Consider the following 21,680-nt stretch of genomic DNA (forward strand, 5'->3'; position numbering starts at 1 on the left):
CAATATACCAAGAAATTCAACACTTATTATAATATAATAACAAAACCATATGTTGAATTTCACCGCATATTGAATATCAGTGCATGTCCACTGACTAGAGACTAGAAGAAGCCTCTGAAATGGTGACATATCTAAACCTTGAGCGACACTGCCATATACGAAATTCATTTACTTATTAATCTCCCTGTTTTGAATATTATTAGCACTTATCTTGTTTGCCTCACAAAGGTGGTATGAAAAATGTTTTTATACCACTTTTAAAGGAAACCTTTCATTGTGAGTTTGACGAGTTTTACACTCTGTCAATCGACACCAGAGGTGGGCAGTAACTAGTTACATTCACTCAAATACATGTACTTTATCATATTTTTATTTCTACTTGAATATACTACTGAGTAAAAGAGTCTGTTTTACTCAGTTACAGTTTAGCCTTTCATATTTAGCTACTAATTCCTTTTTTGTGTTTAATGTCATTTTGTTATGTAGGTGACAGCATCTGTACTGCTTTGAGACTGTTTACACCTCTGACTTAGAGCTTCATCCTTTTCTTTTGGACCAAAAGTATCCTAAAAAGAGAAGAACAAAGCCTAACAAACTTCAGTTCCACTGCAGTTCTAAGTTACTCAGTTTGACCTATTTAGTGCTTCTAATCAAGTTTGTTTTTTTACTGGATGGGATGCGTTTTAAGTTCTCAGTCTCACATTAAAAGTGCAAGCAGGCCTCTGTGGTTCATGGTCTTACTGGGGGCATTTCCTTATCTGCTCGTCTTTGTTTCATGACTAGTCCACTTGATCAACAGGCAGTACTTTCCTTCCAAAACAGTAGATGGCGCCAATTCACCATGCCACGAAATCTACACGAGCTGAACGCTTTTCCTACCGCCCACCGCATGAAGGCGCCATCTGACATTCGGTTTAAGCAAAAGCGCCCAAGCTAGGACTAGCAAAATCATATAAATATATATATATATATATATATATATACACACACATGGCTACAGTTTATGATGTGCTCAATATATTACAAAAAAAATATTAAACTAAATATGATGCTCTGTTCAGTATAATACAGGCCATCATACTCCACCGCAGAGGAGCTGCAAGGTCCCGGCGAGCGGCTGACCTACAGGAGCTGAGCGCCGCAGGCGGAGCTGCGTCCTCTCAAATCACTGTGGCCCTTTAATCGGCGGATCACACCGCTGACGTAAGCCCAGCCCTGAGCCTCGCGCTCCTATTGGCTGAAGGTGACGTCAACCACATTTTTCCCCCTCCTGAACCATGACCTCATCCTTAGTTCATTTTTAGTGCCTAAGTGCACCTTCTGGTTTTTTCTCCCCCCGGCTGCCGCTCACCGTCAGCCTGTTCACCTCAGAGGCCCAAAACACGAGGCGAGTGGCTGAGCGCGGCGCTCGGTAGGGTCGCCCGTCTGATCCCCAGAGCTGAAAGCTCAGTGACAGCAGCGCCGGGAGTTCGTCCGCGCCGTGTGTGTGTGTGTGAGTGTGTGTGCGTGTGTGTGTGTGTGTGTGTCCACGAGCACCCCGGACCCCGTGCTTAGTAAACACTGACGTTTATTTGGCCAATGGCGTCCAGTCGGAGCGCTGCGTCCTGCACGGAGGAGGCGAGCTGAGCGGAGCGGAGCCCGGAGACTGTACGGTAGGTGTGAATGTGTGGACGGTGGAGTCTGATCACGCTGTTCGTTCGGTACGGTTTAGGGTCAGCGAGCGGAACGCGGTGTGCCTGCCTGCCTGGGCATTAACGCTGCTGGACTGTAACAGGCAGCCAGTCGAGCGCCATCTAATCACCTAAACGCGATGTTGCGGTCAGCAGGACTGGATGGACCGCACTGGCAAATGAACAGGTCTCGCACAGCACTGCTTGCTGATGCATACCTCGGCTGTAGGTGCCCCAAGCTGCTATTTCACTCGTTTTCTTTGGCCTAGTGTAGCCCGTCAGACTGCTCCCGCTCTCAGCTGCTGCCGTCAGACGGATTTTCTGTTTATTTTTTAAACCCAAGCTTTCATAAGACGGACGGGCTGGAGGTGGACACGATTACATCATGCAGACAGCTGAGTTTTAATGGATGTGGGTGAAAATAGATGTGCCCGTGTCACTCATTCAGCAGCTCCTGCAGCATCTTTGTCCTCCATCTTTAAGCACAAGGATGGATGGCAGCAGCAGCCTGCTGTGTTTTTATGTTAAACTACCTACACTTTCTCTGTGCTGACCAGACCATCAGACCATTAGCCTGATTACATCTTAATTGTGCTGTTTTCTGAGGCAGTTCTGATTCTGTTTTGGAGACCCAGCTTCTTTAAAGAGCTTTTATCATAAAAATGATAAAACACACACACACACTAAATTCACCCTGTTTACTTTAGTTAAATAAAAGAGTTTGATGTAGAGGTGGGCTATGTGGAAAAATGTGACATCACAATATTTCAAGATGTTTTTCACAGTACACAATGTCATAATGTTTGCTTTTTCTGACATTTGATAAGTCAGAACAGACAAAGTAGCCACCACATTAAAAAATAGTATCAAGAACAATGAATCCAGTGGTTTATATTCAAAATTTCACATAATGTGCTGCATTAAATCCAGTTAAACAGGACTAGTTAAGCTCTGTTTGTAATCAAACATGCAGTTGGGATGATTTTTTTAAGTACTGACGATGTCCATGATATGCTCCAAAAAGCAATTTGTGACATATTGTGACGTAACGTATTATAATAACGATAAATATTGTCATATTGCCCAGCCTCAGTTTGATGTTGTATGTACACGTAGTTAAAGTTTTGAAACATACTCCTCAGCCCATGTAGTATGTCTATAGAGACTAAGCTGCAAAGACAGTGAGTTTTGAATTAACTTTTTGTGATGTCACAAAAGCCAATTCATTTACGTATATCCACTAAATTAGTTTACAGCACTTTAACATTGCCCATTCATGCTAAAGTTAAGGATTGTTTCAGCACAGACTGCTTTTTGAATAAGATGCAATACAGGGCAGCCAATCAGAACAGAGGTCGTTTGTATACATATCAGTCAAAAAGACAGTAACAAAAACAGCCTGTTTAATTCTAAGGCATAAAGAACGGTTAAAAATGATCACGTTGAAATTAATGGTAATTGTTTTTGGTACATCAAACCTTATAAGTGGACCTATAGAATACAGTAAAAATGTACGTAATGTGCCCTGTGATGAAATAATATTAGATAGTAGACTGTGGTACTGTGGTATATCTGTACTATACAGTGCTACTGTAGAATACTTTATGTTCCCCCTTCAGTTAACATTTCAGCCCTTGTGGTGGTGTTGCATTTGAAAGTTGGGTGACCACACTGTGACATGCTTGTATTCCCAGTATTCCCTGTCCGCCTATCATACACGGTAACATTGCATTACGCTTGCTGTCACATTTAATTAGTTTGGCCTGTGGGACTACACGGTATGGATACTGGATACGATCTGATGCAGAACAATTGACATTCATTGTGTACTAGAGCTTCTCATTTTCACATGAGAGACAATTTTATATTTCACAACAAAGCAAGCCCACATAAATGATCCCATTTGGTTTATAAGTAGTTAGTCTTGATGTACGCCTAGTATGTCTATATTGAGACCCATAAAACATATTAGAGGACAAAGTACACTCTTGTTTGGGATGCTAATGTTGTTTTGCCCTTTTTTGGCTTCAGTTAAATGAGTTGGTTCATGAGAAAATGTTTTTATGTACAAAACTGGTGTTCTTAGTTCACATGGTTTGAGATTAATGGTTATTGTTGTTATGTGAGGATGTGTTTACAGAAATATTACATTACAGCTGTTTTGCTTGTTATTGTGATAGAGCACACATTTGCATTTTTGTGTAGTAATACAGTGCACAGAGTTTTGCTAAAAACATATTTTCAGCCATAAGAAGATGTTGCTTAATCTGTGTTCTTCCTTTGTGATGTCTAGTACTAAGTGTATGAACTCTGTTGCTGAGCAAGGTTTAGCCAGGCCTAGCATCCCTCTCCATAAAGCACAGTGCTGCAGTGCCCAAGACAGGCTCGTAGTGGACAGTGGCAGTGTGAGGTAGAAACGTACAATACGCTGACCCTACACAGACTGTTAATCTCACTAGCTGCCAGGGCTTAGTTCCTCAGAGGGCTGCCTGTCACTGTTCACTAAGCAAATGGGAATCAGTCAGCATGTAGGAATAGAGAACAGAGATGACGTAGGTCAGTATAGCTGAATCCTGCTTTTATGTACTAATCTGAGATGTATTTATCAAACTTTTCAGCACAAGAATGCTGATCTGGGATCAGTTTGTGCTTTGTACACAGCACTGAATAGGATTATATCGACTGAGGAGGTCTTAGATGAGTTCTTATGCTGGTACATGCAAAAGTAAAAAAGTAAGGGGTTCTTCAGAGGGAGGCCGTGGTAGAACCAATTTTGGTTCCCTGATGAACCTTTCAATGGGATGTATGTTCAAGGAAATGTTTTTGTGAATGAGATGTGCAAGTATGAAAAATATCCACATAATGTAAACATATGTAGGAATGAAAGATTTTTCTACAACCATACATCTAAGCCAAGAACCATTTGGAAACCTTTATTTTTTCTGAAAGTTTAGCCAATATAAATAACTGCGATAATGAATTAATTAATCGTCTTTTCTTGTTCATTATTTGCAACTATTAAAATGCAAGCCTGAAGTGGCCAGACGGGCTGATTGCCCACTTTATGGTCAGCATAAATAATTCTGATCATCTCAAACAATTGCGATTAGGTGATTATGCAATTATTATGGTGGGCCTAGTGAGTGGGACAGTTCTTTATAATAGCGAGGGTCCGAACTTGGAAGTAGAATCTGGTCAAGTTGTACTGACGAGATCATTGAAAGATGTTAGAGCATCATTTGAAGTCTCTAAAACTGAAGATGATCTGTAATTCTGATTAAACCAACACATTTACGTGTATTACATATTCCAGCCTGCAGCAGTTTAGCTTGGCCCACTCATATTGAAGGTATAAGGGGTGTTTCAGCCTGAACTGCTTTTTGCATGAGACACAATACATGGCAGCCAATCAGAACAGAGCTCATTTACATACATCATCTTAAAGGCACAGTATTAAGACAGCCTGTTTAATTCTGAGGGATAAAGTGGGAAAATAGTCAACAGTGTATGATATGAATACTTTATGAATACTGTTTTTGAGCACATTCAAAATACAGCCATTCAGAAAACAACCAGTGAACGATTACTGCTTTTTTCAAAGGGCAGATTTTTCCAAGGCAAAACTTTAATTATTAACAGAGATACATATTACACACTGAGGAGAGCCAATGGCTGTCAAAGACGTGTATATGTATCGTAAACATTAGATTTATAGCAGGTTGAATATTTGACATTATGTGCTTAATGAATAACCAGCTTGGGTGATATTTAATTTTCCTTATTTCAGTATTTATGTTCGTATTTACTGTCTGTGCACAGTGTGCCATAAGGAAGTGATTGCTGATGTTTTAACACATGGTATCATGCGTTTTTTGAATAATACACAATAAAAGGCAGCCAGTCAGAACAGAGGTCATTTGCATATATAAGTCACAGTAACAAGTCAGCCTGTTAAATTCAAAGGGATAAAGAGAGGTTGGAAAATGCTCTTGTAAGTTGTGACTGTGACTCTTAATTGTGATGTTTTACTCAGGCTTTAGAATGTGATTGGTATCTTCCTGTGCCATCACACAGCATTTGGAAGTAACAGCAACAAATAATCAATAAAACCTGTGCCCTGGGCATTTTGTTGCTATTTGTGATGCCAGAGTGACCTGCATTTTCCCTCTGTGACTAGTCACTCTGATTTGAGCTTTGTGTTGCCATAGCAACCAGAGAACCTCAGCCTGTCTGCACATCAGCATCTGCACCGGCACTTGACGGAATCTCTCACCAACAGTGTTAGCTAGCATGCAGCCATGTTAGCAAACAAGGCTAGTGAATGACAACCATGATGACAAATCAGGAAAAAAAATCTGTGTGAGCCCCCGGTAGGAATGGGACAGCGGGGTGCACATGAGAACTCAGAATATGAAGGGTTTTGTTTCGAAGACCACTTTGAAGAATCTTCTTTTTTGTCATGATACACACTGTTGGAATTGAGCTTTACACATGCAAGAAATATTAAGGCTATATTATGGTTAATACTACCTTTATTAGAGAAATTGTTTTTTTTACTATTATACATCAGCTGTTATTTTTTGTCAAATACTGGTTGGATGGATATACAGCATTTCGGAATGATGCTTCAGACTGCAGTGCATAGTAGGAGTAGGGATGGGTTGTTCAATACTGTAGGGTTGCTGCGTTCAATCCTGATGTTTCCTTTTGAGAATTGAGCCTCATGTAAAAATATTGATACTAGGTGTAGCAATCAGTTATAATAACTATTGCCTGTGAAATGGAATGTGTAGGACAGGAACTATTTTTCCTTTCACTGTCTCCCTCCACTCCTCATACACACTCCTAATATGTACTATGTATGTGTGTGTGTGTGTATATATATATATACACACACACGCATACTAACATACATATTCATTTATCTGATGATTCCTCTCTCAATACTGGCAATACTGGTTCACAATTCAGTGTTCTCATGGTATTTTGAACAAAACGATGACTGTATCCATGTTGTTGCACATCTGACTTAGGAACATGCTGGTGTGAATTATTCATTGGTGCATTTCATGTTAGAAGTAGTGCTGTGCTGTAGTTGTGGCAGGTTAGATTAGATCAGATTAGATTAAATTAGATAGGGTTTGATTAGACGTTTCAAGTAGGTGCTAATTCTCCACAACGCACTGTTGCACCACAGCATTGTCGCAGTTGGAATAAAATCCTGGAATTCCATGTTAGTCTGTTTTATTTGAAAACGCCAGATGCCCTTTACAATGTGTCAGAACTTAATGATGAATGGACCAATAGAAATGGTCTTTAAGTTGCATAAGAATGTGTTTTCTTTCTCCTGTAAAGTAACTTTTCTGTGGCGAAACAAAGTTTTATATATACAGCATTACAAATTCTCACTGTGGGTGGTGGTGTTGGTATTACTGTGGTATTACTCGGTAATGAATCGAACAGAAAATCAAGTGCTATAGCCCAGCCCTTAGCACCCCCCCCCCCCTCCTTTACTCCTCCTTCTCCTCACACAGTCAGGCTGTGTTGTGAAGCAGAAGCAGCGCCATTATCCGCGTGCAACGGCAGCCCCGCGCGTCCCGGCTGCTCCAGCAGCGCAGTCGCGCCGCAGGGGGTCTCGTGAGCGCGTCGATCAGATAAACAGAGGGGCTCGAGGCGCTCGAGCTGGACGTTAGCCAAGGTGAGGATGCGCGGTGTCTGTGAAGAGACGGTCTGCGCGCGCAGAGATTGGACTGAGCGTGCAGGTAGTGGATGTGTGTGAGCAGCGGTGATCTGCGGCAGGTTGGTGGTGTAGTGTGTCTGACGGACGGTTTGTTGATGTGAGTGGCGCAGGGAGCTCGCGCGCGCTCAGCATCTCCTCCGCGCAGGCGCCCATGTTGCTGATGCTGTGTGTGTGAGTCTGGTTACTAGGCAGTTCTGCTGTGTGCTGCCGCAGATTGGGCTCGCTGCCACCCAGCATGGGCTTTGTTTATAAAGAGCTGAGACAGAAAGTTGCTGCAGAAAGGAGCTGGGCTGTTTACCCCAGGCAAGATTTCTCAGTTAACCAGGTAACTTGAGCTCAAAAGTCAAGTCCAAAAGGAGAGGAGCTGAGGGGCGCTGCCTTTGAGTAGTACTCACTATTAGCTTAATATATTTAGTCTTTATAAAAAATTCTGTTTATTTGAGAAATAACCCCTTGCTCTCTTAAGATGTGGTGTGTAATTTATGACACTTAGGATGCTGAAGGACAAGTATCTGAAAATGTTTGTGTATCTTGTCATAATATATAATTATATTGTAAGTATGTATACTATCTGTCTATCTATATATGAATGATGTGTTTCATTCCAAAATGCTGTATATCCATTTGAAACATTTTTAGCTATAAAGAAGTTTTGAAAAGAATAACAGTTGGCATAAATTAAATCACATTTTACTTCATTAATAAAGGTGTTATAAATCATAATACAGCATTAATATTTCTTGTATGTGTAAAAGCCCACTCAACCACTTATATTATGAAACCTGTCATACATACATACATATACGTATAAGAGTGCACACAACATGCACCACTTTTACTTTTGCTGCGGTTTGATACAAAAAATCCAGACTTTTTCCCTAGAACCGTGTCCTGCTACAGGCAAATGCTAGTCTTACCAGGTACCTATGTGTGAACACTGTTTCATGACTCACCTTGTTTTGTTTTTGTTTTTTTTCGGTAAAAATTGTTTTTGTTCGCTGAATGTCAGTGTTTTCTTTAAATAATTTACAGACCTCTCCTTGTGGCAGCATGGTATTATTTGTAGATATAATCCAGTACATACTTTGGCTGATTAGTGCTTCATTAAATTACATCAGGTGTGCTGCTGATGAAATCTCTGTGATGGCTTGTGACACTGAGGAGAAATCCAGAACCAAACCTGTTTTCTTCTGACCAGCTCAAAAGAGATCAATTACTTATTTGAAAATAAGAAATTCTTGTTACTGCTTTAAGTTTTGATTGCATTTACTGTAATGTTGTATGGTGTTTTTTGCAAGCAAAAACACACTTATTGTTCAGATAAACAGTTTTAAACAATTTTCTTAGTTGCCAAACAGAGGACTGACTATACACACACACACATATATATATATATATATATATATATATATATATATATCTAGTGTGGATACAAATGCAGTGCAGAATATTGCCTACATTGTGTTGTTCTCTTTCACTCTCATTCATTCACTCGTATGCACATACACTCCAGCTGCATAATACTGCAGATTTTCTTGTCATAATATCACTCACCCCCCTCCCCACCACCACTCTCTGCAGAAAGAGAGAGAGATAGATAGAGAGAGATTGACTGTCTGTGGCCTGTGTGATGGCCTGTTGTGGTGCTCTATATGAACGCGAAGCTGCTAGCCTCATCTTTTGCTTCTGCTTAGCCAGCAGCTTCATTGCACTGTAGTGCTTGTTTTTGTCAGCCTTGCCTGCCCTGCCCGGCTGCTCACTGAGGCACAATAACACAAACTGCTCTGTAGCGCAGTGAATCTGGAGTCATTTTTTGCTCTCTCGAGGAAACTCAGTCAAACCACAAGGAAATGGCTCCTTGTGATTCTTTCAATTCCAACCAGTCTTTGGTGGTGATCTCTACCTGGAGGAAGAGAAAGCTTATCTCTCGACACTTTCACTTTAGCTGTACTTAAGTCTCCATTAGGAAGGGAGAGAAGGACAGAGCTAGCCAAAGGCATGTATTTTTTATGACTGGTGTGTTAGAAGAGCTATAAGGCAGGCCAATGCTTTCTGATTGACTGAAGCCCACACAGGTCTCATATTGTTGCTTACTTCATTGAGAAATTTGTGAATCAAACCTTGTTGAATTAAAAGCATTAGTTTACCATCTTACTGAAGAATTGTACCCTCACTCGACCACTCATATTACTCTGTGGGACATAAGTGCTCTTGTCCCACATATTGTCTTTGTCTGCCATCTTTATCTGGATGGCTGAGTAGCGTAAAGTGGTGTCATAAGGAGCAGAGAGAGTGGTGGTATCCACTCCAGTAAAGCCAAACGCCATCAGCCCTGTTGAAGTGACCAGCCTGTTAGTGCTGTGTGCCTGCAGTAAGTTGTGGGTTGTATGGGTTGTATGTAGAGAGACCTAGTGATAAACCACGTCAGTTCATGGTATACACCCACCACTGAGGCCTGATCTTAATAAAAATTTATTATGATATGATTCTAATGTTTCTCTCTAATCTTCTCTCGTTTTAGTATGTTTTACATGGCACCATATACCTGATACATCACTAAACTTTTAGATGAGGCCATCTATTATATTAGAGCAGTAGGAAGATGTACCTTATCACGGAAATTGTGTAGTAGTTCTTCAAGATGATAATTTTTTAAAATACATCATCATTAAATAGTTGTGACAACCTAAACTTCCACATGCATATCAAAGGTATATGCATGTTTTTATGTATGCGTTACTTGTATGTTACTTAATTCGGTGCTTGCACTGCTTCTGTGTTAAGAATAGACATTATAATGCTAGCTGAGAGGAGAGATGAGAGGAGTGCAGGCATTTGGTGAAGTTATTGAAGCTTTAGTGTGACAGGGTATGCTGTGTGGCCTGCTCATCAGGGAGTGTGCCAGCTTTGAAATTCCCTGAGCTTAATTTAGCCCACCTCTGCTGGTTCCTGTTTCACAAGCAGGGGAACAAAAGCCTTTCTAAATCTGACAGCAAACATCACACACTCAGCTATAGCTTAACATAATGCTAGCTGCTATTGTTTTCTTTCATTTTGAAATCTCTCTTTTGACCATGAGTACTCCTGTTGAACTCAGAATGATATTGCATGCTATCATGTTTCAAAGGAACATTGTGTGTAATGATGTGTTTTTTTTGACCAGTAATCAAGAGGGCATGCATCATTACTCAAGTTTTTATTTTGTAGCTCCTAAACTTCCTCTTCTCTTTTCTCAGACAGCATGGCAGCTGTGAGGTCTGTCCCCAAGCTGCTGCGGTGATCTGACCACTCCTGCCCTTCCCCAGCCACAACTCTGCCCCGGTCCTCCTCTGGTTGAGTGAGCCCCATCCAGAGCCGCGCTGCCTGGGCTCGACAGAACCTCCATGGCGGGTGAGAAGGGCCGTCGCAGTGCCATGGACATCAAGCGTCTGGCCGGGCTGCTGCAGCGTGGGGCCGGCCGCCTGCTGGTCATCGACAGCCGCACCTTCTCTGAGTACAACGCCTCCCATGTGCACGGCGCTGTCAACGTCTGCTGCTCCAAACTAGTGAAGAGGAGACTGCAGCAGGATAAGGTGTCAGTCACCGAGCTCCTGCAGCCCAATGGCAAGGTCAAGGTATGGCATGAGTGTGGTAATGAGACATCACTGTCGAAACAAAACCTTGTAAAAAACAGGAACTTATATGTGAAGATTTGTTCATATTGGTTCTAAAATGTTGATGAAATGTATGAAAAAAGGCAAAAATTGCAAGGGTTTGATGACAGTGATGATTTGTGCAAATCAAAGAAGTGCAGGGAGTTATAGTTGAAAGAGTTTCTCTTAACGAGTCGACTTTACAGTGGCTACCTATAGCTTTCTATGGACCAAATTGCCTTCTAACATTACAGTATTACAATAAATTAATATTTACTTGCGAACGTCCATTAAAGGGCCCCTCTTTTGGCACCTAATTGTAATAATGAATTCTTATGCATGTACAGAATTTGGCATTGTCCTCATGGAGGTTTTGTAAATTAAGTGTAGTGGTCAACAAGCAGTTTAAGAGGTGAGAAAAAGGACTTTATCGCTGTCCTGTGATTTGTTTCTAGTCGTCTGCCCAGGGGCTACACTTAATCCCCCCAGCGGTCTATATTTGGAGGAGTGCAGTAGGTTTATTGCTTATCAGTGGCTCAGAAATTGGATACTTGCACTTTCCATGACATCTGCATTGAATATGACATCGTTTTTCCATCCCATGCGAGCTGGTATGCAAAGACTTTATATTTTTAGGTGCTCTGTGAAACTGAAGGAACTTGGTGGGGGAAACCCAAGCAGAAACGCATGTCTTCAAAATGCCTGTCTGCACCCGATGAGCTCATGATGATGCTGAAAAATGATCTGCTTTTATTTCTTCTGCAAGCTAGCTTACTCAGACAAAGCCTTGGCTGCATGTACATATATTGATTAATCACACTGTTAATAGCAGTAGTGATGGGAACTTGTTTTGCATCATAGATTAATGTGTATATTAATACATCATCAACAGATATTTATGGAGTGCGTGACTCATACCCACGCTATCAGTGCGACACAGGCCTTTCGAATAGTCTGACTTGCCGACTTGATTGGTGGTTCAGAAAACTAATTTTTCTTGTTCCTCACATTACATTTCAGGCATGATTGGCTGACCTGCCATGCATGTATTCAACCTCATGCTTCTCCAGTACTCATATTTTCTCTTTGCAGTTCCTCTTCCTCCATTTCATCACTGATACAGACAGACACCAGGTGCAGGTGTCCTATTCTGCTAAAGAGCTGGTAAAAGATACAGGCACAGAATGGGATCATTTCACTTTAGGCTTGTAGGATTAATTCCTCATCCATTAATCAAGATTGTTTAACATTACAAGCACCACATTCTCCTCTCTGCCATCTCTTCCTCTGCTTCAGATTTTGAGCTGTCATGTATTAACCTTAAGCAGGATCTTGCGTAACCTCACTTCTAAGAGATAATGGCTAACAGACGCTTGAGGAGGATTTGGCCTGGTGTATGGTGGCGTGCTCATGCTGGGCTTTTGTTTGCCATTTGGTCTCCAAAGCGGAGCAGACTGCTTCCTTGGGCCTGATCTGCTGGCAGGGCCTTACACCATGTGAATGTAGCAGAGTGGCACTGCTCTCCCAGGTCTTTCACTCTCCGTGCCCCCTTCCCTCTCCCTGGCTGTGCTCTGGGGCTGGCTGGCTTGCATTATCTCCCTCAGTAAAGAGGATAATGCCTGTGATTAAGGCAGGGTCTGGATAAAGCTGGAGCTATCTGGATGTAGAGGAGGAGGAGGCGGGACAGGGTGGACACTAGAGTCTCTTTGTTATTGGTTAAGCATGACATCATCCTCTTTTGTGTAGCCACTGGCAGAGCACAGGCTAGGCACGTGCAGTGCTTCTGTACAGGCAGCTGAACTCCACCACCACTACCCCCACCCGCTCAAGACTCCTGCCATGGCCTGGGGCAGCAGCCTCAGTACAAGCAAAGGCCACCAGTGTAGTCCATTGTGAGGGTGAATAAAGGAAGGAAGTGAAAGAGGGCATAAATGGATGGGTAGCACACATCCACGCATAGATAATGGTGAGGTCCCCCTTGGCTCAACACTTGGTCCACTTCAGATTACATCAGCGGAAGGCACTGCTGAATTTGCATAGCATGCTTTGTAAATGGGTCAGTGTTAAGTACAGTAGATAGACCCAGCTAGCATTGAAGCACAAGAATAGGACTTCCTATGCAGCAACAAACCGGGCCATTTCTAAGCTCATGGTAATCCCTGCTGCCGAATGTTCCATTGAGCTGCTATTGACAGATGGTTCAGTGGTCGCCCAGGGTGAAGACAGACTGACAGGCTGGCCCACAGGACACACAGTCTCAACTATAGCCTAAAGAAAAGGCCTTAGGGTAAGACAGGGACACAGAAGGCTCAAGAACTTGAAAGTGTGGCATTGTCTCATGACCAAGAATAATGTAAATGTGTTTCTTTCAGAGACATACAGTACCTTACACAATCATGTTTGATTTCATTATGTCATTATGATCAGTGATTCCTCTTGTGTCCTAATAACACAACCCACCAGCTTAAGGTTATAGTTATTGTTAGTAGTAGTAGTATTGTAAGAAATGTTACTATTCACAAATTTCAGAATGTGATTCAGTATGATAGGATGATGATGTCTCTAATCAACACATAATTTGACACAGCAGTAATTTGACTGAAAATGTGCTTTGTGTTAAAGGGAAATTCCACCGATTTTTTTTCAATTTTCTGCCTAACTAAATGGTTAAGATGTACAAAGTCATGCAGAGTAGTTTAGTGTGAAAAGCAAAATTCATAATTATTCACAGTGGTGGTGATAGGAACCAGACATCTCTAAAAACTCCCTCGCAGAAATTTATTGCATTAAATCATTACAAATACACTGCCTGATGTCTGATACACTGTTTTATGATCACTTTGAGATAAAACATTGGCCTAAAACACACATTTTAACCCCATTTATGGTTGAGAGTTACACGCAGGTCGTTCTAAGGCAAAATAGTCCCCAAAGAAAACTTATTTTTTCATTTTCAACATTACATATAAAACTCAGAAGATACATGTAGGTTCAGTGGTCATTTTAGATAGTAAATAAAATGTCTGTATTTGCATTTTAGGCACAACTCCTGGTTCCTGTCACCACCACTGTAAAGAAATCCAAGCAAGTAAGTTTTTCTACAATGAGCCATTTTGCATCAAACCACTCTGAATGACTTTGTTTTACATTTCATAGATTACATGACATTGAATTATGCAGAAATTTTCAAAAAATAAGTGGAAGTCCCCTTAGTATGTGAATGTTTTTATTTTCAGTTTATTAGAGCATTCAACATTGTAAAAGAACAATAATTGAAATAAAAGCTGTGCCTTATAATGTCACAATCTAATGCTCTGGCCACAAGGTAATATGCTAGCCTCAGGTTAACACACTTAGTCCCAATACAACACAATACAATGCTCTGCTAAATAATTCAGTATAATATGATTTGTTTTATTGTTACATCCTCATTTATTACTATTATTATTATTGTGTAATATCAAAAACCTCTAAAGATGGGATATCAGGCATAATTCCCTTTGAAAATTCATTACAGAACTAAGCAATTACTTAAACCATAGCCAAGAACTGTCCTCTTTCTTTTGACAATTCAGCTCCAAATGATACTCAGAAACCCAAAAAACATACTCATCCAAGTGAGAAAGGCCTTGCGAAATACCACACCTGAGCTGGAGAAGGTGTAACTCATTAGAACCTTTACAGGGAGGTAGATGTCCAGGAGGCCGGTGGTGACCGCTAACTCAGAACATTTAATTGCTGACCCTTGGAGCACCTGAATCAGAATTATATTATGTAACATATACAAACATGGATATATAATTGAGCCTGGATTTCATAAGTTTACTCTCACAGAGTAAAACAGCAAAAATGTTCTTTCTGTCATGAAAGAAAATATAATTGTGTCTAGGTTTTTAAATAGCCTGCCAAAAATCAGCAAATAATCTAATGTGGCCTAATATGAATCATGTTTTAAAGCGCACACCCAGTGCAGAAGCCACTAGCGGTGATAAATGGCTGCCGTTTCTGCCTCTCAGGTGTAATTTGACACATGCTTTGTGGGCTTGGATCCACTGACCCGTCCTCAGAGCACACTGCCGAGGGACAGGAGACAGAGCTGTCAACAAGTTAAAATGTAACGAACGTGCTTAGGGAAACCCAACCTGCACAGGTCAAGAGTACTGACTGCATAGCTGTATATCTTAAAGCTATCACTAAAACAGATGCTGGCAGGTGGTATGTATAGAAACCAATGTGTCTGTTTTTTTGTAATGCTGCTGAAGCCACTGCAACTGCACAATATTTAAATATAAGATGGGGATTTGTGGTGACCTTGGACCTGTCACAAAAGTCAGGAGAAAAAATGTTCAGTTGTATTGGTTGCTTACTGAAGCTTTGAGTTTGAAGACTGTCCTACCTGCTGTCATGCTCTAAGCTGTTATTTAAAATCTGCCACATAACGTGCACGTGAAACTGGAATGACCTGCTGATCCTGAATTATATTTCTACTAAGGACGTTGATTAGTGTGCTCATTACTTATTAACCAAAGTTGTGCTCATGGATATGTACCTGCTGTCCTGCTTATCAGTGATGTACATGTGTAGGTAGTGATTTGGAGCTTGGAGATGGGCTACGTAATCAGTGATCAAACACTAGCAACACTCCCTAAATGTTAATTCCACTTCTATATGCGGCCCACAGAATAAAGTAGATTTTATTTCCTATGAGGACTGAATTACTCTAGTGGAATTTGGTTGGAAAGGGGGATATGTTTCAGACTGGTTCTTTATTTTCTATTCCTTAGTCCACCTAAAATTCTGATTTCTGACTAAAAGTGGACTAGTTTTTCTGAACCAGAACAATGTTCATTAAAATGGAACAATGTTTGAGGTTATACTGAGACTCACTAGCTACATGGTCCTGACTTTAATTTGTAAAAATATCCACACTTAAACTATAATTTAGTACTTATTTATTTTTTAAAAATAAATAAGTAAACGCAATCAGCTGACTGACAGATTCTTACCTTCCATTTTAATACTGGTTTTAACATGCCCTTTCTGTGCTTGCCTCACCCCTCGGAAGTGAACACAAGAGGAGGAGGGAATTTCAGGAACATACTTGCTCTCAGCTAGGCTAGCCTCAGTGAGATAATTAGCTAGTTAAGCAAACTTTGTAATATAAAACGTTTTTTTGAGATGTTAGAGGTTAACATACATCAACTTTGTGAATAGTTGTTTTGTCTGACCGAAGCTTCAGATTCAGAATGGAAATTATGGTGTATTATGCTTTTTCGGTTGTTGTTGCTAGTTGCGTAGCCCATGGCTTAGCAGTCTAGTAGAGCGACTAATGAAGTTGCATCAGCAGTCATTTAGCAGATGGAATCTTTTGGCTCATAAATACCAGTTTGAACACAGCAAATTGGTTTAGTTTTGTAGTATTCAGTGTTTTAAAATATTGTTTTTCTCTAGCTTAAAAACAGCTGTCCTCTATTTTTCAGGTTTGACAAGAAAGCTTTTTCAGATGATTTGCTGCTGTGTAGATTTATATTGACTTAATCCAAACCCCTCTAAGGCTATATCTAACAAACTTCATGATAGCTAAAGTAGTGATGGTCAGAAACGGCCTTAAGTTGACTTCCTGACTTAGAGGGGCCAGTGCTACATTTTAGCTAATCGTACAGTTATAGAGTTGTCATTTTTTCCATTGTTTAGGGCTTTACTGTAATTCCATAATGAAATAATTGAGAAGATAGGTGCTATTGTGGAACTTTTTATTTTATTAAGAACGCTCCATAGCATTACATGCTTATGCATCAGATTTGCATCACTTTTGTGTAAGTGGTCCCATAGGTGCTCTAGCGGCAGGCTTATCATTGTTAGGGCTGGATGAGTGGGCAGTGTGTGTTTGCTGCACAGGTGATGGTCAGTGCAGATAGCAGCAGTGTGGCAGGGGTCGTGCCCTGGGTGATGTGAGCTTGTGCTCAGGGAGGCACATCTGAATAATGCAGACAGCTCGTGGAACATGGTGCTGCTCTGTGGCTGACGGCTACGTCTCCTCACATCTTAAACCCCATATGATCATATATATATATATATATATATATATATATAGAGAGAGAGAGAGAGAGAGAAAGAGATATTTTGTTGCTTTGATGCTGTTTTGTAGGCCCCTTAGATACTGTTTTAGATTTATAATACTGCCATAAGTATTATTAATGCCACACATAAGGGTGTGTCATAAGGAAAGAAGCGTAGAGAAGTTATTTTTGTTACTGAGAATGGCAAATTAAATAAACTCGTCACAAGCAATACAGTAGGCCTAATGGGTGGTGAAGGTTTTCTTTTGTAAGCCTGTTTGCTTTAACCTATTAAACCCTTGGTTTATTATACAGATATTAATCTCAAGAACTCTTTTTCAGTATCTCCTGTAAATCATTTGGTAACTACTATGAAGCTAATATGTAAGTTATGAGAGTTATGAAAGTGTAAGCCCATACACAGGCCCTTACAGTTTAAGTAGCTAATTTTTCAAATAACCAGTGCAAATTCTTCATCACTCTTTTTGTTAATTTTTTGTTGTTGTTTGTGCTCAGTCTGGCCTTCTTTTACTTCATGTATGTGTGCTCTGCTAGGTAAGCCAGACTCTGACAGTAGGCTGAGCCACAGAGAGACTGTAATCCCCAGGTGATGATGTCACCCACTGGATTTAGCTCTCATCCAATTAAGGTGGAACACCTTGTTCTGCCTGTTGGTTGGGGGATGGGTGGAGAGAGGTGCAGGGGAGAGGGTCAGCGGCTGACGGCTGCTGATAGCCGTAAGCAGTTCCTATTTTTTTTTTTTTTATTCTGTCCACTTGAATACCTCAGCTTCACTCACAGACTCTTTCACATGGAGAGATGAGGAGAGAAATGAAGTGTAAAACTAGATTATGTGGTTCTTTTAGGCTTGCTAGAGTCGAGGTGTGTGTGGTTTGGAGTAGAGGTGGGCGAAAATGTGACATCACTATTTTCATGATGTACATTATGTTTCACAATATTTATAAATATATACAATATTTTACGTTAGACACATTGAACAAAAGCAGACAAAGTACACAAACAAAACTTTATAGTCACACTTAAAAGTCTTGACAAAGTACAAGTACCATAATATTTTAATAAAAAAGACAATTGAATAATGGGCTACTTGCTACTATGTAGTTTATGTAGTTTCTGTACACTGGGTGTCGTTTTCATTGTTCACAGGCGTTATTATTACTACATTACTTTTAATTAAAAAAGGGATAATGGGATGGGCATAATGGGATGAAATCTAATTGGCTGCTTCTTACTATGCAGTTTATGTAGTTATTATTCATTGTGTTGTTGTTTGCGGTTCTACATCTGTCTTTTTATTTTATGTGCAGTTGTTTAGTGTTCTAAAATTACACGATTTACTCAGAAAACTTATTGTAACTTTATTCATTGTGATAACAGTGACATATCGTCATTTTGCCCACCCCTCGTTCAAAATGTGCAGTTAGCAGAGCCACAGTGAGGCAGTCAAAGACTATTTGGTAATCTGGCACCTGTGTCTGACCTTGGGCTGATGACATCAGTTGAGGGGCAGTCTGCCAATCTGCAGCCGATAAGACTGCTGTGTAAGCACAGACACACACACATTCACACACTCAATTCTTATTTACTGTCAGATGCAGCCTCATATTGATCTGTGAGAGAACGTGACTGGCTGTCTATTGCTCAGAGTAGCAGAATATGTCTTGGGTTTAGTTTTACTCTTAGGCTAAAGTTTAGGGTAAATGTATGGCAAAGTATATGGCATAGTGTCTAATCAGTGTGCTCTGTGCTATTTCTAGCTTTACCACTACAAATAGATTTAATCAAAGTTCAACAAAAATCTAATATGCGCATTTTTGTCTCACCCCAAATGTAGTTCATCAGCTAAGACATGTTTGATGTCTGAAGTTTCCTTCTGACTGTTGGTACTGTTTTTAGCTGGGTAACATACTTTAATCTATTTTTATAGATAACAGGATCTCGTACAGTATCTAAAGCAAACTTCAGACATCAGCCATGTCATAGCTGATTGACTATATTTGGGGTTAGAGGAAAAAATTATTTATTTATTTATTTATTTATTTACTATCACTTTAATGGGTCATGGACGAAATGATGTACTCTATTTCATAGCTGCTGAATGGAAAGTTTATGGAAAACGAGTACCAGTCTTACCTACAAATTTCAAGACCGTTTGTGTAAAAATATGATAAAAAAGTGACCTTCTTTTCTTCTGTCCTTCTGACATATATTCCCTCTTTGCTTATTTCCCTTCTCCTGTTCCTATCGCTGCCATTGTCCTCTCTTCCCCTCTCTTCCCTTCTCCTCACCTCTCTCCTTTCCTCTCCTCTCCTCTCCTCTCCTTTCCTCCCCTCTTTCTCTCTCTCTCTCTCTCTCTCTCTCTCTCTCTCTCTCTCTCATGTGCTGTGGCTCCATTACTGTACAGTCACTCTAGAGCAGCGCTGGCTGATGGTCACGTGATTAAAAACTGCCTGACAACATCGAGACAGCCAGGCTCGCGTGCAGCCTCACACAGCTCGGTGCTCACACTGCATCACACACACATGCGCGCACACACACAGTGTCTACTGCAGAACTGCACGTAATGTGTGTTATCCTCTACATTCTCTATGTCCCCTACATTCCTTCTATTCCCTCCATCCTCTACATCACCTCCCCTCCATCCCCTCTCTACATCTCCTACATCCCCACCATCCCCTCCATTCGCTACATACCTTCTACCTCCTCTGCTCCATCTCCTACATCTCCTCTCTGTTCCTTCCCCTACATCCCTACATCCCCTCTCCTCCATCCCCTCCATCCTTTACATCCCCTACATCCCCTCTCCTCCATCCCCTCCATTCTTTACATCCCATCCATCTCTTAGATCCCCTTAATCCCCTCCATCCATTACATCCCATACTATTCTACAGTATATTACTGAATTAAAGCAGAAAGAGACGTAGTGATTAACAACATGTGTTGTTCTCTGCTACCTGGACATCTGGATCTCTAGTATCTGTTCCTCGCAGATGAATAGATAGATGGATAGGAGGATAATCAGACAGATGGATAGATAGGTAGATCAATTATTGGATGAATATAGATAGAACAATCAGTAGTTGGATAGCTAGATAGAACCATCTGTGGATGGACAGATAGAACAGTCAGTGGAGAGATGGATGGATGAATCCTAGATAGAACAATCAATAAAAGAATGGATTGATAGAACAATCAATAGATTAATGGATAGATAGAACATTCAATAGATGAATGTATAGTTAGAAAGAACAATCGATAGATAGCTAGATATCTATCATCTATCTATCTATCTAGATAGATAGATAGATAGATAGATAGCAAATTGTCTACAGAGAACACATTCTGCACATTTTAATTACATTCACAAAAACAAAATGAAAGTAACCTGTGAAAAAGGGCACATTTTATATTTTATGTTTTGTATTTTTTTCCAGAGATGTTAAACTCAACAAAGTTGTGCATTCAAATTTGTAGAAAGATGCCACATTTAAGTTTTTTCTCGGTAGGATTTTTGTGTTTTCACTTTCACTTTCACAAAACGTGATTTGACCGGGGACGTCCTGTCTTTTGCATATGACTTTAGGTGGATAAATGGGTGAAAAGAGAGGTGGATAGATAGGTGGAGAGAGAGCTGAACAGAGAGCTGAGCAAAGAGCTGGATATAAAGGTGGATAGAGGTACGAGAGAGGTGGATAGAGAGAAATCGATTTTTACAAGGCCTCAAAAAGCACTACGGATTTACAAATACGTGCTCAAATTCAGGGGAATATTTACACACAACAGGACATAATGTTGTCTAGCCCTTTGTTTTTTCACTTTGCTACAATTAGGATGTGTTCACTGCTGTAACCTGTGTTTTGTGTGTGTGTGTAGGTTGATCTGGGCAGGAGACAGGAGGTGGTGGTGTATGACCAGAGCACGAAGGACGCTGGTCAGCTTTCCAAAGACGGCTTTGTCCACATTCTCCTGAGTAAGCTGGATGGAACGTTCCACAAAGTGTCTCTGCTTACAGGTAATAATGCCTTTCACCAACAGAGGGCGCCGCTTGCATCATCTCTCACAGATGTTTCTTGTACACTTTCTCTTTCTCTATCTCTGTCTCTCTGCCTTGTTGCTTTGCTTCTTTGCACAAACACTGTCCTGTTCACAGTCTCTCTCTTTCCCTTTCTCTCTCTGTCTCTCTGTCTCTCTCTCTCTCTTCTCTCTCTCTCTCTTTCTGTCTCTTACTCTGTCCCTGCCCTTCACACTTCTTGCACACAGTCTTCACACAATGGTGCTTGATTTGAGGCCTTGATAATTATTCCTAACATCCATTTGTCAGAAAAAAAGTATGCTTGTTTCTCAGCTTTGAACCCTCTGTGGTCCATCTAGTAGCACTGCCCTGCTTAGATATTTCTTTCCTGATGTCATTACTGTCTAATAATACACTGTGATACAGAAGCTGTGATACAGCAGCTGGTTCCTCTGCATGTCATTCATAGTATTAGCAGAGAAATTCTAGTGTTCCAGATAAAGACTTTAAATTATTATGTCTGATTTGAAGGTTTCTGTTGTGACT

At 40.6% G+C, this 21,680-nt stretch overlaps 1 protein-coding gene across 2 annotated transcripts in view; it reads left to right on the forward strand.

Annotated features, from left to right (window-relative positions):
• Positions 1-1,358: 1,358 nt before the first annotated feature.
• dusp8a (dual specificity phosphatase 8a) overlaps positions 1,359-21,680 on the forward strand; it is a 56,386-nt gene continuing 36,064 nt past the window's right edge. Inside the window, exons 1-4 of one of the 2 annotated variants that reach the window (XM_036575821.1) lie at positions 1,359-1,652; positions 10,647-11,024; positions 14,083-14,130; positions 20,996-21,134. In XM_036575821.1, the coding sequence (XP_036431714.1) occupies positions 10,794-11,024; positions 14,083-14,130; positions 20,996-21,134 (418 nt within the window). In that variant the 5' untranslated portion in view covers positions 1,359-1,652; positions 10,647-10,793. Of the gene's footprint in view, positions 1,653-10,646; positions 11,025-14,082; positions 14,131-20,995; positions 21,135-21,680 lie in introns of those variants that run through there. The other variant, XM_036575823.1, reaches the window with a different exon arrangement.

The sequence above is a fragment of the Colossoma macropomum genome, unplaced genomic scaffold, assembly GCF_904425465.1.
Source record: "Colossoma macropomum unplaced genomic scaffold, Colossoma_macropomum, whole genome shotgun sequence".
NCBI classification, from domain to species: domain Eukaryota; kingdom Metazoa; phylum Chordata; class Actinopteri; order Characiformes; family Serrasalmidae; genus Colossoma; species Colossoma macropomum.